Raw genomic sequence first — 17975 nt, forward strand, 5'->3', positions numbered from 1 at the left:
TTGGTTTACGAGTGTTTTGGAATACGAGCCCACCCCCGGAACAAATTATGCTCGTAATCCGAGGTTCCACTGTGTGTGTGTGTGTGTGTGTATATATATATATATATATATATATATATATATATATATATATATATATATATAAAGTTAAAGAGTGTGTGTGTGTATATATACTGTATATGTGTGTGATGGATTTTTTTTAAACATATTTATATAAATGTTTTTTTCCGTTTATTTGTCAGTGCTGGAAAACATCGATCTTTATATCTGTAATAAGACACTACAAAAGTAAACCCACTACAAAGGTAGTGCATAGCATACAACACAAACTTATCCTTTTAAATGTGTTGCACTGAAACTGCAGCAAAACCGACGGTACAAAAAAAAAAAAGGGTTTCTCCGCAACGCTGTTTTAGTAGCCTTCACAAATATGGAAAATGAAAGTGTATTCTATTAGGTGACTTTAACCACAGATAGTCTTAGATACCATTTTCTCAAAGGAGATTCACACTCCAAAGGGTTCTCCAGGAAACACTGTAGGCGTGCGGAACAAACAAAGAATGTCTTGACCCACAAAATCCTTTGCCAAATCTTTCTCTCATGAGCCATAACGGTCTAAGCAGCTGTCTCGTGGGAGTCATTAGGGAGACATTAGATTGCACTTCATAGTCAAATAACTTTAATTTTAAAGGATCAGGGATGAACTATGGTGCAAACACTGTGGCCACTTGATCATAAGTTCAATATCATTCATTAAAACCCCTTCAAATCTCTTCCCTATGATGATGTAAAGATAAATACACTGTACACTGTACAGACTTGAGACTTTATAGACCTATAGCAAATAGCGTACAGACAACCCTCAGTACGAGTAAACACTAAAATTAAACTGTAATCATCAGAATATCACATTTTATCAAATTTTTAGAAAAAGCTCTTTTTTTTTAAAATGATTTAAGGTCCATAAGGACTTAAACACTAACATTCGAGAAGGAACTAAAAACCTTCCCAAAGTCACAAATGGACTTTATGCATTATTAAATACATGATAATGTGATTTTGATAATGTTTTCTTTCTCCATTCATACACACACACACACACACACACACACACACACACAAAATGCTGTAAGCAAACCGCAAGAAATAAAACAAGAGCTCTTGATTAACATGATTGGCAAAAAAGCAGCTCTCAGCGTGTGTAAAGGAGTGTGTGAAGCCTCACAATGCTCTCACTGGACCAACTCGTCATGTGAATGTGCGAGAGTGTGATTGTGTGTGTGTGTGTGTGTGTGTGAATAATGAATGCAGTTAGTAATCTGTCACACAATAGGCATCATGCAGGGCACAGACCGAGGGCCGGAGGTCTGGGATGCTTTACAAAACAAATCGCCACCTTATCATATCAGCAGTTCTCTCTCTCTCTCTCTCTCTCTGTCTCTGTCTCTCTCTTCCTGTCTCTCTTTCTCTCTATCTCTCAAACAAAAGCGAAAGAACATCTGCACCGCCCACTAATCGTCTCTGTAGTAATATTTCCTGCTCAAACGTTCTTTCTCTCACATACAAGAAAGGAAGGTCTGTTTTTTTGTTTTCTTTTCAGTCTAAATGCAGCTGATCGACGATGTCTAAAGTTTTCTTCTTTTTCTTTAGTTTTGCTCTGGAGCTTCGAGCTCCTAATGTAACTAACAAATAATGAACGCCATCAATTTAGCAAATTACTGTGTAATAAAAGCATTCCATCACTTTGGGAAGTGCTGCTACAGAAAAGTAATCAATGACAGGGTGGTATAATGCAGCCCGATATAAATCTGACTTACTCTTAGTGAACTTGATTGCTGTCCAGCAACAGCACATCACTGTAATTAGTGTCCAATAATTATAATATTTATTTGATTAAAAAAAGAAAGACATGCCGTACGTTTTAACTCTGTCTACGTTTAATACATTTAATGTTATGTAATGTCCATGAAATGTGTCGCCATCTCATGCCATGTACATCAATTACCACGACACTTCTGAGCAACACACATACAACGAGTGGTGTTAAATACCAGACACAGGCTGAGGGTGAAGGTGAGAGAGAGAGAGAGAGAGAGAGAGAGAGAGAGAGAGGAAGAGAGAGAGAGAGGAAGAGAGAGCGCCCATCTGCTCTTAGTGCAGACCAAATTCCACAAAATCCCTCTTCAGATCTGCACTGACTGTGAGCACTGGACTGCAGCCTACACACTGATTCACACACTGATACACACACTAATACACACACTGATACACACACTGATACACACACTGATACACACACTGATATACACACTGATACACACACTGATACACACACTGATACACACACTGATACACACACTGATATACACACTGATACACACACTGATACACACACTGATATACACACTGATATACACACTGATATACACACTGATATACACACTGATACACACTGATACACACTGATACACACACTGATACACACTGATACACACACTGATACACACACTGCTATACACACTGCTATACACACTGCTATACACACTGATACACACACTGCTATACACACTGATACACACTACATTATACAGTGGAACCTTGGATTACGAGCATAATTCGTTCCAGAAGTGGGCTCGTAAACCAAAGCAAATTTCCTCAGACCACATCTCTGCGTTCAAAACCGGTTCTGAAAAAGGTGAAAACCTGGCCAGCAGGAGCCATCTCTGCTCTTTAGGACTGTTTCGAGAACACTGACTAGAACATGTTTAGGGAGGCTGCAACCTACCGCGACTTCACTGACTTGGAGGAGTACACGTCATCAGTGACCAGCTACATCAACAAGTGCACTGAAGACGTCACTGTTTCCAAGAGGATCATCTCACGACCCAACCAAAAATCGTGAATTACCGCGGAAATGCGTGCACTTTTAAGGACGTGAGACTCTGCCTTTAAAGACAGAGACAAGGCAGCCCTTAGAAAAACAAGGGCCAAACTTTCTCGAGCCGAAGAGGTGAAGCGCGCACACGCCCAGAGAATCCACAACCACTTCAGAGACAGCAGTGACACACGGCGCATGTGGCATGGCTTACAAGCCATCACTCACTACAGGACGACATCACCTGCCTGTGACAGTAACGGCTCCCTCCCAGATGCGCTGAACAACTTCTACACTCGATTTGACAGGCAGAATGACGTGGCGGCGAGAAAGACCACCCCTCCTCTGAACAACCAGGTGCTGTGTCTCACTACAGCTGATGTGAGGAAAACTCTATGCAGAGTCAACCCACATAAAGCTGCTGGACCAGACACATCCCAGGCAGAGTGCTCAGAGAATGTGCAGAACAGCTGGCAGATCTTCATGTTCTCACCGACATCTTCTCGCTGTCTCTGAGCAGCGCCGTTGTTCCCACGTGCTTCAAGGCCACCACCATCGTCCCCGTGCCCAAGAAGTATTCTGTGTCCTGTCTCAATGACTACCGTCCCGTTGCACTCACACCCACCATCATGAAGTGCTTTGAGCGGCTCGTCATGAGACACATCAAGACCCACTGCAATTTGCGTACCGTCCTAACCACTTAATGGACAAAGGAGATGGTTGTTGACTTTAGGAGGACACGAAGCAACCATACTCCGCTGAGCATCGATGGCTTCTGTGTGGAGATCGTTAAAAGCACCAAATTCCTGGGTGTCCACCTGGAGAAGGACCTCAGCTGGTCTGCACAAGAAAGCCCAATAGTGTCTCTTCTTTCTGAGAAGACTGAGGAAGGCCCAGCTTCCACCACCGATCCTGACCACCTTCTATAGAGGAACTATCGAGAGCATCCTGAGCGGCTGCATCACTGTCTGGTTTGGGAATTGTGCCATATCGGACCGCAAAAAAAACATAGATAGTCTTCCTCTCTGGGTTAGCTAGTTAGCTTTTGTTAATTTATGTCCTTAATTTATGTTGTTAATTTATGTTGTCAGGTCAATCTGTCTTGTCTCTGCTAGCCAGCTACTGTAACTAGGCCTTTTAGTTAGCTAGTTTAGTTTTTCTGTTATTTTATGTTGTAAATTTATGTTGCACGTAGCACCTTGGTCCTGGAAGAACGTTGTTTCGTTTTACTGTGTACTAACTTTATATGGTTGAAGTGACAATAAAGACTACTTGAACTTGAACTTTAGCCTGTGCTGCACTGTTATAAATGGTTATACCCCATTATAAACTGCTGTATAATGATTTACCCCATTATACACTGTTATTGACTGTTATACCCTGTTATACACTGTTATATTGCTACACACTATTATAAAATAATGTACTCTGTTTTATCTCACTAAACAGTGTTATACCCTGTTATACCTCATTATACACGGTCATGTAGTGTGATACCCCGTTCTACACTGTTTTATCCCAGGATTTACTGGTATACACAGTTATACCCCGTTATACACTGTTTTACCCTGCAATACACTGTTAAACACTCTTCCACATTGTTACACACTTTTACACACTGTTATACACTGATACACACTACTGTTGACTGTTACTCATTGCTATACTATATATACTGTGTTCAACTATAATGACACAAGGTACAAAGTGGCGTGAAAACCCTTTTAAATAACATCAATAAAACGCCTAATTCAAGGTGAAATAGATAACCATACGATCGTGTAAAATGTGTAAATAATTTAGAAACAAACACACACTGGTTTAAAGGCAAATGTGAAAGACGTTTCTAAGAGTTGCATAACTGGGTTATATAATACATTATCACGGAATTTCTTTATAGAAGCAGTTACATCAGGAGCTAGTTTGCTTAAACACACTCTAATTAGGTATAGAATTTATACAGTGTGTATTTTCTTCTATTGTGTTATTATTCTGGTATCAGGCTGTAAGTCTTGTAAATGCTTTATACACTAAAATTTTAAGTTTGTGATTTTTGTCAGAAAGAGATCATGATTAGTTGTTGACTGTTATACCCTGTTATACATCGCTACACACTATTATAAAATATTATACACTGTTATACCCCTTTATACACTTATATACTCTGTTGTACCCCTTTATATCTTCTTTAGTTAACCCAAAAAATTATACAAAAATCAGTATCTCGATTCATACTTCCACGCGATCTGATTTCTAAATGATGCCGATTTCTGAATGATGCCACGGGTTTCGCTGCATCCAGATCAGACTGCAGTCACGTGTCCACTTTATACTTGACAACAATCCCAGATGCTGTATCAGTCACACTTATTGTTCACACTGAAACAGTGTAAAACAAAACAATATTGCTTCACCGATCAGGCAAGAGATTAGCGAAAAATTCTGAAGCACGCCGTTATTTTCGTGCCAGAAACCTGAGCGTAAACCTCTATGATTTGCACTCAGTTTTTATGTTCGCTCACTTAAACTCTCACTCGCACACGTTTCCCTCTTACTCCTGTGCACGCTTAATATCACAACGCTGCCAGCTCAAGCCAATCAGAGGCTAGAGGAGAACCATTTCCATACGTTCTGACAACCGCTTTCTTATTGGTTCCTTTTGTCAAACAGTTACATTTCCTTTTGTTGTTGCGTTTAGTAACTAGTACATACTTATCAGCGACATGCTGGCTTAGTGGCTGGCACTGTTACCTTGCTCCTACAGGGTCTGGGTTCGATTCCCGTCTTTGGGTCTGTGTGCACAGAGTTTGCATGTTCTCTCCATGCTTGGGGGGATTCCTTCCACAGTTTAAAGATATGTAGATTAGGATGAATGGCGTTCCAAAATTGCCTGTAGTGTGTTAATGAGCGTGTGAATTTTATTGATATTAAAGGTCCTATCGCAATTGTAAAATGGTAATTAGCAGTGAACTACAGAGGTTCCTGGATGGATGGATGAATGATGCTGCTACTCAGAGACTCACACAGTAAACAGATTGAACATAATTCCACATAGAATTGCACTAGAAATATGTTAAGACTGAGCAATTAAACCTTTTACAATAATAAAAAATTCTACACTGTTAACTTAATTTAAACATGCCTAACAAAAATCTGTGACATTTACTTTATGCTGATAAAATAATAATAAGTATATTAACAAACGCATGCAATGATGAAGTACTGTAGTGACCAAAAAGCCCAGGTGCTATTTATTAGTTACAGTGGAACCTTGGATTACGAGCATAAGTCGTTCTGGAAGCGGGCTCGTATTTCAAAACACTCGTAAATCAAAGAAATTCCCATAAGAAATAATAGAAACACAAATTATTCGTTCCACAGCCCAAAAAAATAAATACATAAAAATAATTAATACAAAATATAAAGTAAAAATATAACAAATTAACCTGCACTTTATCATTAAAAAAGTAAAAATAAATCCTGATAGATAAGTGTTTCCGTTTATGCGTGCAGGCGCTGTGTGTGTGTTTGTGTGTGTGTGTGAAGCTAAAGTAAGAGGAAAGAAGAAATTACCCCCCCCCCCTTCACGTCTTACACGGTAACGCTTCCTTCACTCTTATTTGAGTTTCACACACACATGCACACACACACATCAACGGAAAGACTGTTTAGTGAGCGCATACTAACGGAATCACTGCTGTAAAGTAAAAATAAAACAAATTAACCTGCACTTTACCTTTGAAAAGAATCGCAACAGAGCAGTGTTTATGTGTAGAGCAGAGTGTGAGTGTGTGTGCGTGTGTGTGTGTGTGTGATGGGGGCATGATGTCCAATGACGTGCGTGCACACACGTAACAGAATGCTGACACACAGAGAGAGAAAATGGATCTTTAACCTCTCTAATGAAACTTATTTTGTGTATCGTTATAATAAACAGTACACACGTGCTGTACACACACGCATACAGACACAACACACGTGGTCACAGTGTTATAGTAAACAGTACACGTGTGCACGGATGTTGATTATACCAGTAAGAGACGTGCACTAAGACCCGGCAGGGGAGACGATTACCCACAGTACAAAAGAGAGAAAAAACATTGGCTCAGTTGTGATCATGTGACGCTCAGCATCAAAACAAGAAGCGCATGCGTGATACATGATGCTTGGTACTGTTTTTCAAGTCAAAATTTATTTCAAATCCTCGCTCATCTTGCGGAACGCTTGCAAACTGCGTTTCTCGCAATCCAAGGTTTCACTGTATTTATATTTGTTTTTTGCATGGTATTTATGTTTAACTTTTAGCTTTTAGGTTATTCACTTTAAGATAAGGAAAAGCAAATTAAAAAGACAAAAAAAAAACAAAAAAACAATTGTGATCTTAATTCCCATGGAGAAAAGTCAGGATCCACATTTCTGCGGGAGAAAACCGGAGTACCTGGAGGTAAACCACCAAGCACGGGGAGAACATGCAAACTCCATGCATACAGACCCGAGGTGGGAATCGAACCCTCGACCCTGGAGGTGCAAGGCGACAGTGCTGACCTCTATGCCACTGTCGGCCAAAACGTACAATGGCAAGGATTTTTGCCAAACTTTTTTTGTTTTGATAAAAATAAATAAATAAATAAACAAACACATCCAAGGACAAGAAAACAGAAACATTATTTACCTTTATTGCTAGAACTAGAACCTCAGGTGAGCCAGTGGCACAGTTTTATTATAAGCAGGCAATTTAACGAAAATATTTTTTGTACTTTTGTCAGTTGTCTCTTTTGCGAGGTAAATTGGCACAAACACTCATTTTTAATCTAACACATACTTAATTTGGGCATCTGTCAGTTTAGCACATGTCTAAATTTGGACGTTTCCCTGAATTAGCAGATGCTCACACTTTACTGGCATTTGACGATGAACATGTAGCGCCTTCCTTTTCTTTTCTTTTTTTTTTTTTTTAGGACGGAGCATGTGAATGTATAAGTGTCTTTTTTGTTCTTTTTTACTCTTGCACAGTGTGTGACTGCTGTTTTCATCCTACCACAGCTGATAAAAATATCACACACACACACACACATATATATATATATACACACTTGAACTGTTACTGATGCCACCCTGTTTTTCTGCGTAAACCCCTGTCTTTCCTTTAGCGTTTAGCGTCCGGATCCGTGCTCTAGCTGCGCGCGGTGTGGCGCGATAATCATTATATAAAGCTCAGCAGTGTAGGCTCTCGATGCACTGAAAAGGGACATATGTCAGATACAGACACTATTTTTGGCCTGGCCAAGTGCCCTGAGGCTCTGCTGGACTTGTGTGCAGGTCAAACGAATGCCTTTTCACCAGCCCGATCTTTATGTATTTATTTGTTAAGCGTCTAACAAAGGGAAAAAGATCTTTGGCATATAATATTCTGACTTTAAAACATGAACCACTGACCCTAAGTCTTAAAAAAAAAAAAACATGAATTAATTTATCTGGCTCATTATGTAAAGAATGTATTTTTCAAGAAAACATTTTTCTTCTGAAAATCACACAGCAGACGGTCGGAGCTCTACGGTGTACCACGCAGACGTATACAGCTCCCGGGTATAAAATCTCCCACTGCGCACCAAGGGCTGTATTTAGGGACGATTTAAAGACCGTTGATATTCGAACTTGACAGGGAAACAATTCCACCCCTCCCTTCGAAGCTCCTTCAGAGGCTCAGCCACCAAATTCATGGACATGGGCTTGCCAAGGCAGCGACACTAACACCTGCGCTAGCTGGCCACTATTAATATAAAATGCCATCGAGGACAAACACGCCCCCTGTTGCTGATTGGCTGGGACAGTGATGTGCGGCGTGGCCTTCACCACTTTGTTTACTTCACTTTTTATAGAGCCAGGGCTGTGTACCAACAGAATTTTTTTATTATTTTTATTTTTTTGCCCACACACACACACACACACGATGGACAGCTGAGGAGAAATGTGCTGAAGTTACAAAAAAAAAATCTATTGCACTAAAATCGCTGACTCCTTCTTTAAGTTCAAAAGGTTAGTGTTTTCGCGGGAAAGGTTGTCAGGATTAAGGGATGCGTTTTGCAGTCGTGTACGATTCATTGGGCCTTCAGTCCTTCAAGGATGCTGTGTTTTTCTTTTTCTTAAAGTGCTTTTTTAGGCCGCTCGGTGTGTTTTCAATAGCATTTTAGTCCACCAGCTTTACACACACATGCACTTGCCTTTAATTCTAAAAAAAAAAAAAAAACAAGCAATGAATAGCAGGTCATGGTTTTCCCTTAGATCAAAGTAAAATACAAGCGAGAGTCGTGTTTAAATACCAAAAAGCTTATAAAATTTCACATGATCCAGCACATCCTACAGGCTACTGTTTAGCTGTTAACGTTACCAAAATAATGGCAAGAAGGCATGCTAAGCATTGTAAAGTTACATTTGTGGGCGTAATACCAATGTGTTGTTATGATATAGCAAAAAAAAAATAGACATGAAATAAATTTCTGGAGTTGCACTGTATACATTTTCAACATTTAAAAAGCAGGTGTAATTCTGCGAAACTATTGCATTGTTTTGATAGCGACTGTGTTAATTTTAATATATCCCAATATTTTAGTGGTTTTCCTAAATAAAATAACTGAATTGTTTCTCACACTGTAAACATTCAGACTTTGGATGAAATTTGTGCTGAATGAAGACCCGAAACGACTGATTTTTACAGAATGACGATCCGGGCCGAGGTGGCTCAAAGCTCACCGCAGCCGTTCCCATAAACATCCACCGAGTGGAACGCAGATAAATTGCGGAAGAGACGTTTCCGTGTCAACCGACACCACTTGTACATTACAGGAATTCGTCTGCGAGTTACTGCCACATCCTTCATACAGACCTGACTTCTCTCCAAGCCTCCAAGCTCTACATGTTTGGAAAAGTCATTAAAGGAGTTCCTGGTAGGCCGTCGTTCTAGACGTGAAGCAGGCAGTCTGATCATGGCTCCAACATATTGAGAAAACTTTCTACCGTGATTGTAACCAAGCCCCAGTGAAACACTAGGATAAGTGCATTAGTGTAGCAGGGGATTGTGTAGAGGAATAAAGGGAGAACTGTGTTCTGTTCTGTACAATCAGAAGTCCCGGTTTGACTTGAACGCCCCTTGTAGTTTCAGTAATATCTCTTAAACAAGTGATATTGGATTGTATGGATATTATTGCTGTTATTTAAACTTAAAGACAAGCGCTATAAATGTAAATTATATATAAATGGCTCTTTTATCTGACACACACACACACGAGAGAGACATATACGCACACCATACCTTAAACCTGCGCTTTTCATCCTGTCTATTTTCCTTACAGCATCAGATTGGGCCTGATGTAAATGCATGAGTAAGATAATAGTATAGCTGTATTTATTCATGTGTATGCAAAGGTACGAGTCAGCGCTGCATGCCAAGTGAGGCAGAAGCACAGCCCTATCTTTTTCTTTTTTAAAGCTATTTTGTTTATATCTGCCTGCCTCGGAGCTGGCACTGGCTAAAGCACCACTACGGTCGTTCGAGTCCATGTGAATGTGAAACAGACTGCCACTGTCTCTGACCTTTCCCTTAATGCTGCCAGTTTGCTTCACATTATCAGCTTATGCACCGTGTCCGTGTGCCGTATTCTCTGCAGCAGCTCTTCGGATGTAATGCATCACTCTTTTTTTCTTCTCCCCCTCCAGGAACATACTGTAGCAAAAAGCCTCACAACAAACTCGCTGACCTTTTCAAAATCAGGTTTTAAATCGTATTTAAATGCAATTATGATTGTGTAAGCTAATATTTATTTCACTACACATTCAACGTCATGTATTGACTCAAGTCTAGCAGTGATGCACTCCAAATATCAACCACAGAAAAAACGTATAAAGAATGGCTTTTATGTAATCCAGCTGCTCAAATATGAGCCCTGTAACACTTGATTCAACAATGCGGGTGTTATTTGAACTGGGTAAATGCTTATTTAAACCGGAGTGTTAGCTCAGCACTTTGAAAATCCTGGGCTTCGTATAGTCTAACATTGTCTAACATTGCTAGCTTAGTTTTTGTGTCTTATTAACAAAATAGAGATGGTACGTTTACAGCTGCTGTAGCATAGGTGATAACCAAGGCGTGGCTCCGTAAGAAGCATATGGACTATTTAAAAGCAAAATAACAGGTCTTTAAGGGTCAGAAATCTGGCTGAGAAGCAAGTGATCAAATACTTATTTGACACAGTAATTCACAAATAAATTGTTAAAAAAAAAATCATAACCTCACTGTATCAGTATATAATGTAAAGCAATAAATTTAATTTTTTTTCTTTTCCTTAAATGTATTCCTATAAATTATTTTTTTGGCTGACTCAAATTTTTTTTTTTTTTTTTTGCAAATTACAGAAAACAACAAAAAAGAAACAATTACCTATTGCACCTTTTATCATTTTGAAATGATGAAAAAAAAACGGTATTTATAAAAAAAAAAGGTGTCAGCTTAAAAAAGTAAATCAAAATCGTACACGCGAGTGTGTGGTTATATGAAATATCAGCACGCCTGTGATTCGCCTGTAGACACGACCCCGCAGGTTGTAGCTATGCTGTAGCTAATTACGGCCGTGCCAAGATTCAGTATGACTGCGATCGATGTGAGTGTGATATTGCTTTTGCTAAAACATTTTTATTAATAAGAAATTAATTAAACTGTTCCATGGACAAAATTAATTAGATCTTGAAGAAGCTACATGCTCTGACAGCACGCTGGCTAATTTGGCTAACTAGCTCAAAAGAGATATGTACACTCACTCACTCACTCACTTATCTTCTGAACCGCTTTATCCTGTATTCAGGGTCGCGGGATTATATATACATTCCTGTTAAAACAGCTTTCTTGGAAATCATCTTTCCTTCTTACCTCCCATTTTCCCAAAAATATTTCTTGATCGCGCCACATGCTAACTGTACCGTAGTAGTGTTTCAGTGGGACGGTTGCGAGTGGAATTTCATGTGGCAAATCTGGATATTTTCACACTAGGTACAACTGCCTTGCACCATGCCCATGTCCGATTGCCCCAGCTCCCTCCGCCGCTGGCCAGCTTTCACATTAATAATGTTGTTCCGTACCCTAGCACACCCAGCTATCTACACACTCTGATAGAGCATGTGGCCTTCACACTGTGCCTACACTTACTGATATTTTGGAGAAAGTGTCAAGAGGGACCCTCTCGCCTGCATTCCTACCTTATCAGCTCAACTATGGCTGTACACTTCAGAGGTCAGAGATTCTGAGATGACATACACATTCACATTTTAAAACAGATAGATAGATGGCATGGACAACTTTACATTCTAAACGTCCACTGCCGTGTTAGCTTTTATAGTTGATACGAACTGCACCCGAGTACACCGTACCATGTACAGTGTATTTTAATCTGAGGGTGTACTCAAGTGACCTTGGATCTGTGTCCCGAGTGTGAAAGCAGCCTTGAGGACAGACATGAGGAGTGACACAAAGAGTGATACGTCCCTAAATAACAGCGATCCTGGATCACTGCTCAATCATGCAATCTACAAACTCTGATGCAGCATGTGGCGGTATGCATCTAGTTTGTTTGCGAGGAAGAAGAGTACAACGGAGTGGCTCTTCGCACCATGCCTACTAGTGTTGCGAATATTTCAAAGACGGGTGCAAGAGTGACCCTCTAGCCTGCATTTCTACTTTATCAGTTCAGTTCTAAGGATGAGTCCGGCATGTGCTGCATACTCAGATTTTTGCAGGTCCACTTCTGTATTCAGGAACAATTAGCTTTCACAGTTGATTCTAAATGTGCCTGAGTGCACCATACAATGCTTGAGACCTTGTTCTAAAGTGGATCCAAGCACCAGGGCTACTGTACCTGATATTTTGGGGACGGTATCAAGAGTGACCCTTTCGTCTGCAACTGAGAAGATGAGATTGCATGAGATTTTGTAGCCAATACTGTAGATAGATAAATAGATAGGTACATGGAGAGATAGATAGCATGGATGGATAGATAGCATGGATGGATAGATAGCATGGATGGATAGACAGCATGGATGACATCACATTCCGTGTTTAGGAACGATTAGCTTCCATAGTTGATTCGAGCTGCGCCTGAGTACACCGTACCAAGCAGAGACCTCTTTTACAAAGTGGACCCATGGAGGGGTGCTACAACGATCTGAGTGCACACACAAGGGTGTCCTCGGACCCGTGTCCCTAGTGTGAAAGCAGCCCTCAAGCACAGGCACGAGGAGTGACACCAAGAGTGATACGTCCCTGAATAACAGCAATCTTGTTACACTGGCCCGTCCAATCAAATTCATAAAGAACTGTTGTGTAATCAGGTAATATTAAGCCACGCCCCTAAAATGCACAGATTTGCTCTCACCTGGTGTAGAGGCCCAGACAGGAGAGCTGGAGCTGAGCAGGATAACAACTCTGAGAAGATTTAAAAGGAACACACACACACACACACACACACACACACACAGAGATAAACACACAGCAGGATCTACAGTACTGTACCTACCCCATTTTGTCAGACTGAAGCAGCTGGTGGTTGCAGTGTGTGTATGGTGTGTGTGTCACTCCGACATGCCACGCACAGCACCGCAAACTCCGCACAAGAGGCTTTTGATCTTCAGCGCTAATCCGCACCGACGTGCGAGGGCATGATGGCGAGGGAAGCAGAGCTCGCTTTCGCAATGTGCATTCTCACACACCACACACACACACACACACACACACACAACAACAGCAGAGTAACCCTTAATTATAGTGATAATAATAAAAATAAAAATAAAAAATCCTCCTGCAGGATTAAAATGAGGCCAGACGGGGTCCGCGCGCGACGGTGCCTTCAGTCCTGTTTATCTCCAAACGGAACCGAACATGTCCAGCGCTCACACACTCCCACTGCACACACACTCAGTCCATCCTGGACGAGGGAAAATACATACACCTTGGCTGCTCATTCATCCATTTATACTATTTTCGAGGTGCCCAGCGCGCGCCGCGTTGCCTGGTTACAGATCTCTGGTGGGGGGGGAAAAAGAAAAGAAAAAATCCCGCGAGCCGCGCATATGAGTGATTCACTGGATTCACTGAGTCGATTCTTTTAGAGCGACGCGATTCAAAGGGATTCGAATTCATTCATTCGGTTCGTTTGATTCCTAAGCTGGAAAAAAGATACATATATATACATTTGATACATTGAAACGTTTATATTTGACTTTAATGGATCATAACTACTGGAATATCATATATAATCACATAACTGTTGTGTTTAATTGAGTGTTTAAACGATGATTGTTTTTCTTAAAACATTTTCAGAATCAGCTGTAACTTATCCTGTACATTTACATACTTATCTTATACAATTCAATTTCAAGGCTGTTTTATTAGCAAACTTGTATATATTGTAAATTTTCCAGCTAATGTTTTTCCACATCTGTATAATTTTCAAATGAAATTGTATATTTTATCTTTCTATTTGATCACTTTTTTTGTTTTTTGTTTTTTTTTTATTTTAGATCACAGGCGGTGATCATCATACTGTATATGATATGCATTTCACTGCATATCATACCGTGTATGGCTGTGTACATGACAAATAAAATTTGAATATGATTTAAATTTGATTTTTGAATATGACTAATCCCCTTTAAGTAAATGCGTTAATATAGAAAGTACCAAAAAACAGAACTAAAAATTCACTGGAACTTTTAAAAACATTTAAAAGTTTAAAAACATTTAAAAATCTTAAAAACTTAAAACAATTTGCAGAATATGACAAATCCTCTTAAAAAAATGTGTTACTATAAAAATACCAAAAAAAAAGGAAAATTTTCAAAAAGATTTTTAAAAAAGGTGTCAAAAAAGCACTCATTATAATATTTGAGGAGAAAGGCTCTGGGTGGCACAGTGGCTTAGTGGGTAGCACTGTCAGGTCCTCCAGGGTCCCGCCTCGGTCTGTGTTTGGTTCTCCCTCTGCTTGGTGGGTTTCCTCGGGGTACTCCAGTTTCCTTCCAAAGACATGCCATTAGGCTAATTGGCGTTTCCAAATTGCCCATTGTGTGTGTCCTGTGATGGATTTTTTTAGAATTCAAACCAAAAAAATTTTTTTTTCCCCTTATAACTAATTTTATTAATGTTTATATAGCATATATCTGACATCAAAGAATTATAAATAATGTAATTACATAATCATATTATAATTGTTTTATTTAATGTTTTAATTGGATGTTTAAAAAAATGCTTTAAAAAAAAAAAATTAGAAAATATTACAAGTCCCTTAAGAAAATAAACAGGTCAATATTAAAATACAAAAAAATTGAACTCTTTTAAATATAATTTTTTTTTTTACAAATGCTTAAAAAAGCATGAAAAAAAGAACTTGTTATAATATTTAAAAGAGGAAACATAGCTGTAGGTCCCCCGGTTGTTGGGTTTCCTCCGGGTACTCCAGTCCCCACACAAACAGTCCAAAGACTTGCAGATAAGGCTAATTGCCATTCATAAATTGCCTGTAGTGTGTGTGTGCCCTGCAATGGATTGGCACCCTGTCCAGGGTGTACCCCGCTTCGTGTCCTAAGTCTCCTGGGTTATGCTCCAGGCCCCTGTGACCATGTATACAGGACAAAGTGTTATAGATGATGAGAGAATATGTAAGTGACACATCCCCTTCAAATAAATGTGCTAATTTTAAAATACAAAAAAGGTAAGTCTTTTTTATACAGAAATTCGCAAATGTTTACAAAAGCATGAGTGCTCGCTATAACATTTGAGAAAGAAATATGATTGACAGAGAGATGCAAAGAAAGAGATGCAAAAAAAGATAAAAAAGAAATGTTTTTTTTAATAATGTCTGCACTGTATTTCTTTTGCACATTTATACTCCCAGAAAATATATTATGTATCTTGCTTCATATAAATAAGGAAGGGGGGGGCAATTTGGTCACATATTGATCAAAGGTTGTTAAATCATATTGTATTTTAATCTAATAGTCGATAAGGATTATTGCATATATTTTTAGACATCTTCAGCATTGTTTTACATTGGACAAAGGAAGAAAAATCAGGAAGCACCAAGGAGTTATAGGGGTGTCCAAAGATTTAATTGGACCACTGTTTAGAATGTGTCGTCATCCATGCCATGTATCTTACTATCCAAAAATCTGATTAGTGTAAATCAAATTACTATATTGAAATTAATTGAATTAATTAAAAGTAATTATTGAATCAGTGTTTTTTTTAAAAAAAGAATAAGGGCCCTACAACTATACCCCACAGGGAACACAGGGGGAAATTTCAGTTTTTTTTATATTAATTGATTTATATTATCTTATTTTATATTTTTCATATTGTTTCCATTTTTATCTTCCCTAAATGTTTTTTTTAACAAATTAACTTAATCTTTTTTCAAAAATATGAACAAATTAGTAACCACACACACACACACACACACACACGGACCAGGCGGTTACTGTAGATGTAGTGAATGAGTCTTGTGGTGCGGTGCTGTATGTTCATGGTAATAAATGTGTCCTTTATCTGTTTTGCAAGCTTCATATTGTACTGCTTGATTGCTGCTGTATGAAAATAAAACCCTGCGCACTCAGCTTTTTTGTTGTGTCATGCAATAAGTAAATAAGCACCAATAGATTTATGATAAAATCTTAGCACTAAAATATTTTCATTAAAATTAAAAAACAAAAAATTTAATAGTAGTCCTTATTATGACTACTATTGCTTTCTTTCTTTTCAGACTTGATCTTTAAACACAGCTACAAGTGAAACTTCCAAAGATTCCAAAGACTTTCCCAGATTGTTGGTCAGTCTGAGGCGGTGTAGATCTTAAAATACCTCTTACTACTGTTAAGAGTGTGTGTGTGTGTGTGTGTGTGTGTGTGTGTGTGTGGTGTTTGACAAACAATTCATTTTAAAAAGTCTAATCATAAATAAAGAATTTGCCTAGACAATATTTGGTTTTTGTTATTGTTTACATTTTATTTATTTAAGAATAAGATTGTTTGTAATTGCAATTTGTAAATAAGGTTTAGTGTGTGTGTGTGTGTGTGTGTGTGTGTGTGTGTGTGTGTGTATGTGTTTGACAATTCATTTTAAAAAGTCTAATCATAAAGAAAATGCCTATTTTTTGTTCAAATTAGTTTTTTTGTTATTGTTAGTTTAAAAATATATTTCATTTTTTAAAGAATAAAATAGTTTTTGAAGATTGTAATCTGTGAAAAAGGTTAAGTGTGTGTGTGTGTGTGTGTGTGTGTGTGTTTAACAATTCATTTAAAAAAGTCTAATCATAAATATCTGCCTAGACAATATTGTTTGTATATGTGATTTTTGTTTTGTATTTTTTAAGGTATTGTATTTGTTTGTATCAATAATGTATTTCTTTAAAAATCTGATTTAAAAAATTTTATATATAATATATATATTTTTTACTCATTCATGTTTACTGGAATGGAATAACATTGTTTTCATTATATTGCCTGGGTTGTGCAGAGGAAAGGATATAATACACTTTATATTCTACTCTATAATGCTTTGAGTTCTGAGGATGTAACACACCAATGAAGTAACGACCTGGTCAACCTTGGGCTTTCTAAAGACATCTTCATGCTGTTTGAAGATCTGTTGAAAACAGATCATGCCAGTATCATGCCAGTATGCTTTTATCATGCCAGTAATAATCACAAAAACATCCTTGCTCAGAAATGAAACAAAATTTAATGCATGCATTTTATCATAAATCACTGGAGATCTGTTTATTCCTTGCATGTCGGTTTATCTTTTTGGCAGGCGGGTCTGGAGCCTATCCCAGGAGACTGATAGGCCCAATTCATTGTAGGATGCACACACTGTCACATGCACATTCACACACTACAGACAATTTAGGAACGCCACTTACACGCCTAATCTGCATGTCTTTGGACTTTGGGAGGAAACGGGAGTACCCCGAGGGAAACCCACCAAGAACACGAAACTCCATGTACGCAGACCCCAGGTGGGAATCAAACCCAGACCCTGGAGGTGCACAGTGCTAACCACTAAGCT

The 17975-nt window shown here is 38.7% G+C and overlaps 1 protein-coding gene across 3 annotated transcripts in view; it reads right to left on the minus strand.

The window, feature by feature from the left end:
• Positions 1-13931, minus strand: part of LOC128507180 (homer protein homolog 1) — a 37074-nt gene extending 23143 nt beyond the window's left edge. For all 3 annotated transcript variants that reach the window (XM_053477882.1, XM_053477881.1, XM_053477883.1), the window contains exon 1: positions 13435-13931. In XM_053477882.1, coding sequence (XP_053333857.1) covers positions 13435-13439 — 5 coding nt within the window. In that variant the 5' untranslated portion in view covers positions 13440-13931. The remainder of the gene's footprint in view (positions 1-13434) is intronic.
• Between the last annotated feature and the right edge of the window lie 4044 nt (positions 13932-17975).

This window comes from Clarias gariepinus, chromosome 19 (genome assembly GCF_024256425.1).
Source record: "Clarias gariepinus isolate MV-2021 ecotype Netherlands chromosome 19, CGAR_prim_01v2, whole genome shotgun sequence".
Taxonomy (NCBI): Eukaryota; Metazoa; Chordata; class Actinopteri; order Siluriformes; family Clariidae; genus Clarias; species Clarias gariepinus.